This window comes from Chaetura pelagica, unplaced genomic scaffold (genome assembly GCF_000747805.2).
Source record: "Chaetura pelagica isolate M959 unplaced genomic scaffold, ChaPel_1.0 scaffold868, whole genome shotgun sequence".
Taxonomy (NCBI): Eukaryota; Metazoa; Chordata; class Aves; order Apodiformes; family Apodidae; genus Chaetura; species Chaetura pelagica.
Genome location: NW_009954178.1, coordinates 80390 through 93468, shown reverse-complemented (window position 1 = coordinate 93468; position 13079 = coordinate 80390). Strand labels below are relative to the sequence as shown.

General features: G+C 54.3%; 1 protein-coding gene across 1 annotated transcript in view; it reads right to left on the bottom strand.

The window, feature by feature from the left end:
- SCAP (SREBF chaperone) overlaps positions 1-13079 on the bottom strand; it is a 41134-nt gene that overhangs the window by 5474 nt on the left and 22581 nt on the right. The window contains exons 9-15 of the mRNA XM_010002851.1: positions 12417-12511; positions 7866-7964; positions 4822-5252; positions 3566-3760; positions 2261-2456; positions 1066-1181; positions 357-924 (exon numbers count right to left, since the gene is read on the bottom strand). Coding sequence (XP_010001153.1) covers positions 357-924; positions 1066-1181; positions 2261-2456; positions 3566-3760; positions 4822-5252; positions 7866-7964; positions 12417-12511 — 1700 coding nt within the window. The remainder of the gene's footprint in view (positions 1-356; positions 925-1065; positions 1182-2260; positions 2457-3565; positions 3761-4821; positions 5253-7865; positions 7965-12416; positions 12512-13079) is intronic.

The following is a 13079-nucleotide window of genomic DNA, read 5'->3' as shown; positions in this document are numbered from 1 at the left end:
AGGTTGGATGGGGCTTGGAGCAGCCTGGGCTGCTGGGAGGTGTCCCTGCCCATGCAGGGGTGGGACTGGGTGATCTTTAAGGTCCATCCCAACCCAAACCATTCCATGATTCATATGATTCTATAAGGAAGAACTTCTTTCCTGTGAGAGTGACAGAGCCCTGGGACAGGCTGCCCTGAGAGGGTGTGGAGTCTCCTTCTCTGGAGACTTTCCCAACCTGCCTGGACGTGTTCCTGTGTGATCTCCTGTGGGTGATCCTGCTCTGGCAGGGGGGTTGGATGGATGATCTTCACATCTTGCACCCCTGACAGCTCTGGGACTCCTCACGGAGTCCCAAGACCCCTCTGACTTCTCACCTCCAGCTTCCCGTTACTCCGACCAGCCACGATCAGGTTCCCCCGCAGGTCCAGGCTCCAGACAGAGCTCTCCAAGTCTCCTCCCCAGGAAGGAAGCGATGCTGATTTATCACACCCCGCGGGAACCTCCTCCCCCAGGCTCCTCCTGCGCCCGCAGCCTCCCTCCTCGCTCCCGCAGAGCCGGAACCCGGCGCTGCCGCTGGAGCTGAACCCAGCCTGTCCATGCGGGGCCGAGAGGCCGCTGAAGCTCCTGGAGCTGGAGGTGCCGTGTTCTTCATACACTTTGCCCACCAGGCTGCTGAAGTCGTACCCGGTCTCCCTCTGCCGCGCTCCCACCGCGCGCAGCCGCGGCTCCGACTCCGCCACCTTCACCTGCTCCGAGAAGTTGGTGTCGATGAGGGAGGTGAGGTCGGGCTGGTCGCAGAACAGCAGCGGCTGGGGAGGAGGGCTGAGCATCCTCTTGAGCTGGTGACTGTTCTCCAGGGGCTCATCCAGCCCGTTCTTGCCGTCGGGGCTGTGATCCCAGCTCTCCTGGTAGTCGAAAACGCCGCTGCTGTCCCTGCGCAACCTGCAACAGGCACGGCAGGTCAGGGCTCCCAGCTCTGCTGTGGGAGGGTTTGGTCTCTCATCCAGGGGTGGGAGAGGCCATCGGGGGTGGGGGGTGAGGGACATGCCAGCAGCTGGAGGGCCCAGCATGGCCAGCACTGACCTGGGTTTGGGGATGACCGTGAGGCAGTCGCCGGTCTGAGCATCCCAGACGCGGATCTGTCCCACCAGGCAGCAGCTCACCAGCAGCATCCCATCACTGGCCAGGCACTCGATGTCCTGGGGGGCAGAGGAAGCACAGCTGAGCACCTAAGCACCACCAGCACCTCTGACCATCCACCTGGCCTGTGGCTGAGGAACTGGAGAGGCTGATCCATCTTGTACAGAAACCACGTGGCTGGCTGAGCAAGCCAGGGGTACCCCAGGACACCAGAGCTCCTGGATGTGGACTAGGCTGCTGCAAGCCAGACAGACTCCATCCCTCTTCCCTCTTCCTGACTAAGTGTGGCCCAAAGAGATGGCAGGATTGGGAAGAGGTTCAGCTTCTCTGGAAGGCATGGCACAGCATTCCCAGCCCCAGCTGACCGGATGCCCAGGCGCTTTTGTTTCACCTCAGAAGGGGAAGAAACATCTTTCCCCTCAAGAAGAAGGAGTGAGGGGAGCAGCAGCACTTCCATGCAACCCAGGGATGCTCTGGGCACTGCAAACATGGAATGGGACAACTCTCCATGGCCAGCTCTAGGTGGGACAACTCCATGTGTGTCAACACAGCTGGTTGGATGCGGTTGCCTTGATCTCATCACTACTTTTAATATTATCTCCTTGTACTTCCTTACCATTATTTTCATTGTTGTACTGCATGTTTTACAGAGTTGCCTTTATCTCATGGTCATATTTAGTGTTTCCTCCTCACATTCCATCACCATTATTTTATCTCATGGGTCTAGGACAACTCATCATGGCCAACCTGAGCTGAACTGTCCTAGACCTGCTCGTGTGCATGGGCTGAAATTTGGAAAGGTTAAAAAAATAATAAATTTGCAATAGTAAAATACCAAGAAACATTTTATTAACTTATCTGATAAGATGATGAGGATGAGATAAAGGCCCCTACATCAGATGTGAAATACAAGGAGGCAAATCCTGGCAATGAAATGCCAGGAAATGGCTTGAGATCAAGGCAGCTACACCAAACCAGATGTCCTGGACCCCCCTACAAGGGGCTGCAGGAGGCTGAGGCTGCAGAGCTGCCCTGCCCTTGGTGAGGGCTGTTACTTCATTAACCAAAGAAAACTGGAGGTGTGTGGTGCAGGTGAATCAACCACCTCTCCTGCCAGGGCTGTGCCCAACCAACCTACCATGAGGTGACCCCTGAGCACCAAGGGGACGATCTCTGTCTCGGGGGGGGAGTAGCCATAGTCATCACAGGGCAGGTCCCCCCTCTTCCTCCTGCTGTGCCCGTTCTGCCCGTAGTTCTTGGGGCAGAACACCCTGTAGAGGCAGAAGAGCAGGAGGACCAGGATAATGCCTGAGGCCAGACCCAGAGCAGCCACCCTGGGGGGAGAGACAAGCAGAGAGGAAGACAAAAAAGAAGGTGAGACCAAAGAGCCAATTACTAGGACACAGAGTTTGAGAAATCCTGTGGGGGGGGTTACAGGTGTCCCTGCTCTGCAGCCTTCTCAGCTGAGCCAAACTGCCAACAAGAGGCAGGGATTGGTGGAAAAAGAAAGGGGATTTTAAATGGGAATATGTCCATTTCAACAGGATTTTCAGACTTTTCAATAGGAAGAGCAGCTGGAAGTTGAGACTAACAACAGTGCTGGATGGGGACTGGGATAATATGAAGTGAGTTCAACCCAGCCCAAGGAGGGTGCAGGCTCAGAGGGTGAGCTGGGAGCCTGTCCTCTCCAGAGGGAAGGAAGCTCCCTGCTTCCAGGAGAGGCTGATCCAACAGCCAGTAAAGCCTTGTTGAATCGTGCATTCCCAAACTCCTGCCCCTGTCACCCAGTGGTATGCATGCACCATGTCTGGTGCTAGGAGTGACAGCTGGAGCATCACCAGCCATCTAATTAACACATCACAGCCTGGATTGGCTAATTGCACAATGGTTACTGGATTACAGTGAACATTTGCATATGTATTGATTTTGTCCATCGTTTGTCACAGAATCATGGGATGGTTTGGGTTGGAAGGGACCTTAAAGATCATCCAGTCCCACCTCCTGCCATGGGCAGGGACACCTCCCAGCAGCCCAGGCTGCTCCAAGCCCCATCCAACCTGCCCTTCAACACTGCCAGGGATGGGGCAGCCACAGCTTCCCTGGGCAACCTGGGCCAGGCTCTCCCCACCCTCACACTCAAGAATTTCCATCACTATGTATTGACAAGGAGCTCCCACCAAGAGCCACATCTGCTGACAACTGGGGCTGCACACACCATCTCCTGCCAGGGAACTCAGAAAAGGCACTGCCAGGAGAGATTTTAATTAACTAATTAATGAAAAATGGAATGTGATGCTGTGCTAGCTGAGCCAGAGCCTCAGAGCATGATGGGCGTTTTGTGTTGTTCTCCTTTTTCCCTCTCCAGGAGAAGAGCCAAAGAGCAACCCTGTGCCTCCATGGGGGTTCAGGCATGGTCAGAAGGTTGTATCAAGGACTCTTTTACTTGTAAAGGGTGACATCCTGGTGGCCTTGCAGCTTGGATGAGGCTGGGCCAGGCTGAGCTTCAGCATCCAGCTTGGCCCCGCTGGAAGCCAGGAAGGGGTGGTAGCGGTTGGTCTCCTGGGGGTGTCGTGCTTCTAAGGCCTCTTGTGGGTTCAGGTAGAGGGTGACAGGGATGGCTGGGAGGATGCTGATGTACCTGAGGGAACAGGGAGATCAGGAGAGCTCAGGAACAACAAACACCAACAGAAACCCCCCCTACAGGTTACAGCTCATCCTCCCGCTTGCAGTCAAGGTGGGTCTTGGGTTTTGCTTCTATCATAGAATCCCAGACTGGTTTGGGTTGGAGGGACCTTAAAGATCATCCAGTCCCACCCCTGCATGGGCAGGGACACCTCCCACCAGCCCAGGCTGCTCCAAGCCCCATCCAACCTGCCCTTCAACACCCCCAGGGATGGGGCAGCCACAGCTTCCCTGGGCAACCTGGGCCAGGCTCTCCCCACCCTCACAGCACAGAATTTCTCCCTCCCATCTCAGCTCCAGCTCCCTCTGCCAGCTGGAAACCCTTCCCCCTGCTCCCATCCCTCCCTGCCCTTGTCCCAAGCCCCTCCCCAGCTTTCCTGGAGCCCCTTCAGGCACTGGAAGCTGCTCTAAGGCCTCCCTGGAGCCTTCTCTTCTCCAGGCTGACCCCTCCAACTCTCCCAGCCTGTCTTCACTCAGTCCAGCAGATCCAGGAATTCTAAACTAAATCCCTCCTCTGACATGCTTTCCTCTAGAGAGATTTCCCAGGTCTTGACCTTTAACTCTGTGGAGGAGGTCAAGAGCCAACAGTGGAATGACACAGTGATGACATCAAACCTATCACATGGATTTAAGTAAGGACACAGTGACCTGGTCCAGCCAGAAGATGTCACCAAGAAGCTCCTTCAGCACAGATGTCTCTATTCCTCCCCTGTACCATCCCCATCACTCAGGGATGATCATATCTTGGTTTATGACATTCCCAGTGTCACCTCCAGGGTAAGGGAAGACCACCAGTCACACACCCAACAGCTCAGAGAGAAACACAACCCACATTCTCAATCAGTTCTGGAGCTTGGTACTTCCACAACACACGGGAGGGCCTGTTCAACATTCTCCTCCTCCTGAAGACACATTTGAAGCCACGTGGGACACAAATCATCTAACTCAGAAGGATGAGGAACAAAAGAAAGCAAATCCCACAGGAATCCCAAGTGCCAGGAGCACTTGCCCACTTGCCTTTTGGCCAGCGTGATGTTGTAGTAGCTGAAGAGGGACGGCCAGTGTCTGAAGGAAAGCTTCCTCCAGATCTCCTCATCCTCTGCTCCCCAGGTCACCTCTGCTTCTGCTCCCAGCTCCAGCTGCCCGTTCCCTTTGCCCTCAGGCCCCGGGGCCCAGGGCTGGTTTGTCTCCAGCCTGTCCAGGGGCTCCAGCCCCGACTTCTGCTCCCGCTGCTGCGTCTGGTTTTCCAACAGCTGTACCGGGTCCGACGGGAAGACTGAGAGGTCGATCTTGGGGTCCCCTGCGGGCAGGACCCCTCCAGGAACAGGCATGGGAGGCAGACCTGCTTCCCCCAGAGGACTCTGCTCAGTGACCTGGGAGGTGAGGTAGGTGCGGAGACCAGCAGGATCCGTGTAAACCAGGATTCCAATCCAGATCACCGTCCCGGCCTATGCAGGAGGAGCAAGGAGAGAAGCTGGATGAGCACCTGGCCTTCCCACTGTGCCTGCAACACCTCCTCAGGTGTCTGAGCCCACTAGCAACACCCCGACCAAGGCACTCAGTACTGGTCCTACTCCCAGCCAGACCCTCAGAGAGGACTGAGACAGGTTGTGCAGCACGCACAGAAACTGCAGCTCAAACTCCACTGATGGTGGGAACCCCACATGTGTGGTAGCAGGGAAGAGCCTCCTGGGACCAGCACATCTGCCAGCCTCAAACGGGGCTGGAAAGGCTTAATTTGGGGCTCTGAACCCTGCAAGACCTACTGCAGCAGCCAGGTGGGTCAGTTTAACTTAAACCACCATCAGTGTTAGCTGGTGGTGGTTTGTAGAGCTCAGGAACAAACATGGTCCTCCACTCCACGTTCACACATCCAGGGGCAGTGGTTGGTGTAACCACTGCAGTTACATCTGCAAAGGGAAAAGCCTCAGTCTTTCACAGAGCAAAATAATCTCCATGTCTTTAGTCCACATTATCTGCAGGAGCAAAACATTTCTGCTCTACAAACATCTCACTCGCACAGTCCCTCAAGATCTGCTTGTGTAAAAGCAGATTTTTCTCTGGAAGCAGCTGCCAGAAAATCACCCACTACCACCCAAACCTGGTGCAAACCTCAGAGCCTTGGAAGGGCCCTGCTGGGCATCAACACAACACCAACCATGCCCCAAAGTGTCACATCTCCAGGGCTTGGAACCCCCTCCTGCCCTGGGCAGCCTGGGCCAGGCCCTGACAACCCTTGCCAGGCAGGAATTGTTCCCCAGATCCAACCTCCACCTCCCCTGGCACAACTTGAGGCCGGTTCCTCTTGTCCCATCCCTTGTTCCTGGGGAGCAGAGCCCGACCCCCCTGGCTCCAACCTCCTCTCAGGCAGCTGCAGAGCCAGCAGGTCTCCTCTCAGCCTCCTTTGCTCCAGGCTGGACACCCCCAGCTCCCTCAGCTGCTCCTCAGAAGATCAGAGTTTACCACAGAATCACAGAATTGCTGGAGTTGGAAGGGATCTCTAGAGATCATCTAGTCCAACTCTCCCACCAAAGCAGGATCTCCTGGAGCACATCCCACAGGGCTGCATCCAGGGGGGTCTTCAAAGTCTCCAGAGCAGGAGCCTCCACACCCTCCCTGGACAGCCTGTCCCAGGGCTCTGTCACCCTCACCCTAAAGAAGTAATCTGGAAGCTGGAGGAGGCCACGAGGCCAGTGCCTGCCCCACAGGGCCTGGCAGGCTCCTCACCAATGAAGCTGTGAGCAGAAAAGCAATTAAGCAGCTCACCAGGCTCTTTGTATCTTTACTCACCACCAGCTTATCTATTTGTTGGCTGGCACTGCTATTTTTAATTACGTTACAGAACACACAACTAGTGAAGAAACTGCAGCCAACACCTCAGTGCCTGGTGCCTGTGTGACTGTGTTCACTGCTGATGAAACCAGGTGCAGAGTCATGACAGGATGTACCCAGGGGGGCTGAGCTGGTCCCAGAAACAAGTCAGGACTGGGATCCATAAATCCTGCCCAGAGAGCTTTGTGCTAATCCAAGGGTGGCTCATGCTCTGCAAAACCAGGCTCTGCTCACGCAGCAGCACCTCATGCTGGAAGAGCCTCCCAGAGGGCAGAGTCCTTGCAGAGTCCTGCTGCAGACCCACCTCGGAGGTAGAAGGAGAGGAAATGGTGCACCAGGAAGCTGCCATCTGTTCTGGTGTCCAGTAGGAGTGTGAATTTACCCTGGAAAAGAATCATAGCATCACCAAGGTTGGAAGGGCCCTTCCAGATCATCAGGTCCAACCACCCACACTATAACCCCCAACCACTGAACCAGCTCCCTCAGCACCACGTCTGCCCCTTTTCTGAACACCTCCAGGGATGGTGACTCCACCACCTCCCTGGGCAGCCTGTTCCAAGGCCTCACCACTCTTTCTGGGAAGAAATGATTCCTAATATCCAATCTGAACCTCCCCTGGAGCAGCTTGACCCCTTCTCCTCTTACCCATCCATCTCCCCATCACTGGTCACCAGGGAGAGGAGCCCAACACCCACCTCACCACAACCTCCTCTCAGGGAGCTGTGCAGAGCAATGAGGTCTCCCCTCAGCCTCCTCTTCTCCAGGCTGAACAGCCTCAGCTCCCTCAGCTTCTCCTCATCAGACCTGTACTCCAGACCCCTCACCAGCCTCATTGCCCTTCTCTGCACCCTCTCCAGCACCTCAATATCCTTCCTACATGATGGTGCCCTCAACTGCACCCAGTGCTCGAGGTGCAGCCCCACCAAGGCCCAGTACAGAGGCAAGATCACCTTCCTCCAGGTGATCTGTCCCAGCACCTCTCCAGTACACTCTCTTCTTCAGCCATGGTCACCTGTTTATGACCTTGTGTCCTTCCAGCCCATCTACCCCAAATCTCCACGTTTAGATACTTGAGAGTGGCTTGGTCCTTCACCCTGCCTGTCCCCAAGCCCTGCCATGTTTACAGCTCCATCTTTTCTGTTCAGGGAGCAAAAACCACAGGGTGTGCTTCCTTCAATCCTGCCACAAGAGCAGAGAAGGAATTGAGGAGGCACTTGGTCCTTCCCTACCTCCATACGGCGGATGTCGATGGACAACACAGTGGTGAAGAAAAACATCTGCAGGAAGAAGTCTGAGACCAGGCCGACCACAGCAAAGAGGCAGAACTCCTGCAGACAGGACACAGTGATCAGCCACGGAGACAACAGTAAATATTTCAACTTCAGGAACAGGGAAAGTCAGCAAACTCTTGCCCAGAGCAGGGGCCTGAGGCTGTTTTACTGATAAATCCTAATACAGGTAATTTGTAATAGTCAAGAGTTTGGTGCTAGAAAATTCCACGTGAGAACTCAGAGCAGATGTATTTGGGTTCACTTTCTTCCTTCTTCTCAGCCATAAACCATCAAAGCAGTAAAAGAGGAACCAGCAGAGGTGGTTTCCCCAGTTCACAAAGTCAGAGCTCTCCACCTCCTGCCCATGGGTTCAGATCACAAAAAAGCCTCCAGTGGTGCCAGTTCCCTGCACTTCACCAACAACCCTCAGCCCTGGTCTTGAATTCCTCCAGGTTGCTCAGGAACTGGACCAACCCCTCTCCAAGGGAAGACAGACCAGGGTAGTCACTGTACCTTTCTGTACTCCTTTCTGGCCACTCTCAGCCAAACCATTTCTGCTGAAATCACACTTGTGGTTAATGTCTATTTGATGGGCAAACTTCATTCCTGTGCCCCTGGAAAACAAGTCCCATGTCCCCCTCTCAAAGGTCTAAACACCAAATATATGGGGAAGGATGTTTGCAAAAGCTGGTGTTTCCTGAACTGCTGCCACACTCCTCTGTCCCCAGCAGGTGCCACTGCACAAAGGAGGATTAAAAGATTCTGCCCAGCAGCAGAAATGCAGAGGACTCCTAGGTCACCCCTATCAAACAACAGCAGCCTCCTCCCCATCACTGCTGCCAACCCCTCTCCCTCACTGCATTCAAAACTTGCCAGCACCACAGAATGAAATTATTTTTGAGGGGTGTTTTGTCTCCCTTGGAGGCACAAATTCCTGTCAGGACCCAAAAAGGAGAGGGATGAAGAAAGGGGAATGTAAGCAGGAGTGAAAACCTGAGGCTAAACAGCAGATGAAGGATGCTGGCTGTCATCTGCAGAGCTCTGCAAACACCCACTGCCATGCACTGCCTGCCTGCTGGCCCCCTCCCTCCCTGCACACAAAGCCAGGTCACACCACCTAAGGGGAAGGAGAGAGGCTGCAGAGACTCCTTTCTTCTGTCTTCCTCCTTCCTATGTCCTCCCTAGCTTCCTGCATAAGGCTGGAGGCCACCAGCAGAACAGCAAAATGAAGAAAGAGAGTGTGACAGGCTACTGAAAACCTCAAAGCAAACCTTGGAGCCTCCCCACCCTGTCCAAACTGTTCTTGAAACGTAAGCAGACAACTGCTTCTTATTTAAAAATGTGATATGAAACCAGATAACCCAGCAGCTCACCATCCCCCCAGCCTATCACCACCAGCAGCACAAGGAGCAGGTTCTCAGCAGGGTTTTCTCCTTAGCCCCTTCCCCAAGATCTGGCAGCAGGTTCTGGGAGCAGAGGGATGAAAACACAACACAGGTTCCTCTCTCAAGAAGAAAACAAGAAGGAAAGTAACATCCATTTCTCCTTAGCCCCTTCCCCAAGATCTGGCAGGAGGTTCTGGGAGCAGAGGGATGAAAACAACACAGGTTCCTCTCTCAAGAAGAAAACCAGAAGGAAAGCAACATCCACCAGGATTTCAGCCAGACCCCAGCAGACACCAGCTCCCCAAGCAGCAGGCCCTGCACAGAGGGACATTAATGCTCTTAACATCTCCACTCAGGGTCAGGGACATCTGAAGCTGCCAGCCCTGGAAATCTAAAATCTTCTTACCCTGTGATCCTGCCCACCTGGTGGCAAAACCCAAAGTGCTTCAGAGCTTTCAGTGGGTGCAGGATCAGGCTGTCATGTGTGAGCTCCAGCACAAAGTACCATGGAATCACAGAATAACAGACAGGTTTGGGTGAAAAGGGACCTTCAAGATCATCCAGTCCCAACCCCTCTGCATGGGCAGGGACACCTCCCAGCAGCCCAGGCTGCTCCAAGCCCCATCCAACCTGCCCTTCAACACTGCCAGGGATGGGGCAGCCACAGCCTCCCTGGGCAACCTGGGCCAGTAGTAGGTTAGTAGAGGGTAAGAGACGAGAAACACAGGATGAGTGCTCAGGACCAGCCCTGCAGCATCTCAGGACCATCAGCAGTGACACCAAGAACTGAGGTCTCAACCCACTTACAGTGCAAGGCACAAGGTTTCATTGCTGCTCAGAATTAGGAGGGATTAAAATTGGGTGCACAACCCTAATGTGAAGCCAAACTCTATTTTGGGACACGGAGAGCAGAGGAGAACAGAGAAAAAAAACAAACCCTTCTGCTAAACAAGCTGCACTGCCCAGGATTAACAGAGAAAAGCAACCAGGTGGGAACCTTCAGCAAGGAAAATTCTGCAGAGGCAGCACGTGGGGGACCCCAGCAGAGCACTGCTCCCCCAGCCCTGAGCAAAGGTCCCAGCTGGTTGACACAGCCCGGCTCTGGCACCAGATGCCTTGGACTCTGCAGGGCGAGTGTAGCACGTTATCTGTAGTGTCCTTCACTCTCAGGGACAAAGATAAGGGACAAAGATAAGGGACAGGGGCCTCCAGCAGAGCAGCTGTCAGTCTCTAGCAGAGCATCCCTGCAGGATTCTGCCTCTGCAGAGAACAAGCAGCCAAGGGAAGAGAGGGAGGGAACGTCATCGCACGCGTCAGCGCGGCCATGAAGAGTTTCCCAGGGACATGGGCTGGGCTCCCTGTCCCTCTTCCCGTGGCTTTGCCCCATCCCTCTGATGTTTCTCCTTCATCCCCTGTGATCCCCACACCCTGCAAGCTCCTCTGGAGCAGAGGGCCAGAAGAAAGCAACTGTCCACGTGGGATGCCTGTGACCTGGCTGCTGGCACTGCTTTGGCTTCTGACCCCACCACTGCTTCGGAGGTCAAACACCACAGCAAACAAGCACAGGCCAGAAGGTGCCAACATTCCATAGGGAAAAGCCCAGTTTAGAGCCAAAGGATGGGACATGCCAGCCTGTGAACCCAGCAACCTCTGCAATCAGCTTCAGATAAAAGAATTAGGCCACAACAGGTGGCCTGATGTTGCCTGAGGAATTCTACTACAGCCCCTCTGGTGCTGTGCTCTTGGATAGTGGGAAAAGCTCAGGAATGATGAAGTATGTTGAGAGCAGCCCTGAGGAGAAGGACCTGGGGTGATGGTGGATGAGAAGCTCAATATGATTCAGCACCATGTGCTGGAGCCCAGAAACCACTTGTATCTTGAGCTGTGTCACATGCAGCTCCCAAAAAGGCACTTTAGGGCTGGATAAAGGAGTCCCCACAGCAAGTGTTAAGTCCTGTGGTAGGAAGCTCATTTCCACAGACACAAGAGTATGGATGGATGGTTGGGAGGGAAAGGAGACCTGCTCCAGCTCCTCCCAGGGCTGCCACAGCAAAGTGATCAGCTCCATAGTCCAGGGGTGACAACATCACCATTGAGTCCATGAGACAAGATCTCCAAACCAGTGTGTCCTGTGGTGTCAGCACCTGGAATGAGGAGGGTCAAGTACCAGCAGTGGAACAGGGACCATGGGACACAAGAGTCCATATGTCTGTGTCACCAGCACCTGGAGCAGGTCAGGGTTTGCAGGTTAGTGTGTGATCAGAGGGACTGTGGAGCCAGGCTGGGGAGCAGGACAATAGCCTGGGAGCCAGGAATGTATGTTCCTGAGCCAGAGAGCTGGAGGAGCTGGTTCCAGGATGGATAAGGGACTCCAGGGCATCAGCCAGAGGGATGGACTGGGAAGGGCTGCAGGACAACTGAGAGACCTCCTTGTGTGTGGGAGGGAAAGCCAGGATGCAGGGCCAACTACTGGATGAACTGAATGTGTAAGCCCAACTACTGGAAGGATACTAGAAAGATCCTGACTGGGGATCCATCCAGGGGCAGCTGCTGGACAGAACCAACAGATCGCTTTGGTTGGAAAAGACATTTAGATCGTGGAGTCCACCCATTCCCCCAGCCCTGCCCAGGCCACCCCTGCCCCATGTCCCTCAGCACCATCTCCAGGGCTTGGAAACCCCTCCAGGGATGGGGACTCCCCCCCTGCCCTGGGCAGCCTGGGCCAGGCCCTGACAACCCTTGCCAGGCAGGAATTGTTCCCCAGATCCAACCTCCACCTCCCCTGGCACAACTTGAGGCCGGTTCCTCTTGTCCCATCCCTTGTTCCTGGGGAGCAGAGCCCGCCCCCCCTGGCTCCAACCTCCTCTCAGGCAGCTGCAGAGCCAGCAGGACTCCCCTCAGCCTCCTTTGCTCCAGGCTGGACACCCCCAGCTCCCTCAGCTGCTTTTGCTCACACTTGTGCTCCAGCCCCTTCCCCAGCTCCTGGAGGGATTCACACTGTCCCATGTCCCTCTAACAGACTCCTAATCCAACCAGGCAGAGAAAGGAGCACAATGCTGCCCACTGCCTTCCTGCATGGCTACAAGGCTGTGTCCTTCAGGCTGCCCTGCTGGGCCACACTCACCTGGATGGCTGGGACCAGGGTGAAGTACCCAATCAGGATGATCCCAAGCTCTGTGGCCATGTTCTTCATGATCGACCAGCTCTCGTTGCTCAAGCCTGGAGAAAGAACAAGCAAAGAGAGGTCCAGGGAGACCATTCACCAGTGGGCAGACATGAGCACAGCAACAAGGAACTGCTTTTTCTGCTACAAAATCAGGTGTCTATTGACAATGGGGGGAAAAAGGGCATTTTCAGGCTAAAATTAATCTCATCTATTTTGAATATCTAAGTCAAATAACTGGACTGCAGGTACCCGAAGTCTTTGTTGGCTGGATTATCATTAACTACAAAGGGAGCTCAGGGCAACTCTCAGCTCACAAAACTGCCCTGATTTAAGCAGTTGAAAGGTACTGCAGAAGGCAACAGGCATTCAGAGGTGTGAAAGACCCTTGGATTGTCCAGTCCTCCATCCAGGACACAAACCACTTGTATTTTTAAGACTAGGTGGATTTTTCTAGGCATGACTCTAGAACTTCTCTTCCCTGATGTTCAGAAACATCTTTCAAGTCTGCAAAGTCCATCTATCTTTATGCAGGTGCAGAGTGTGTCTATAACAGAGAAAATAATTTTGTCACAGGCTCAGCAGAACTTCCTATGACCTGTGGACTGCCCTGCCAACGTTCAG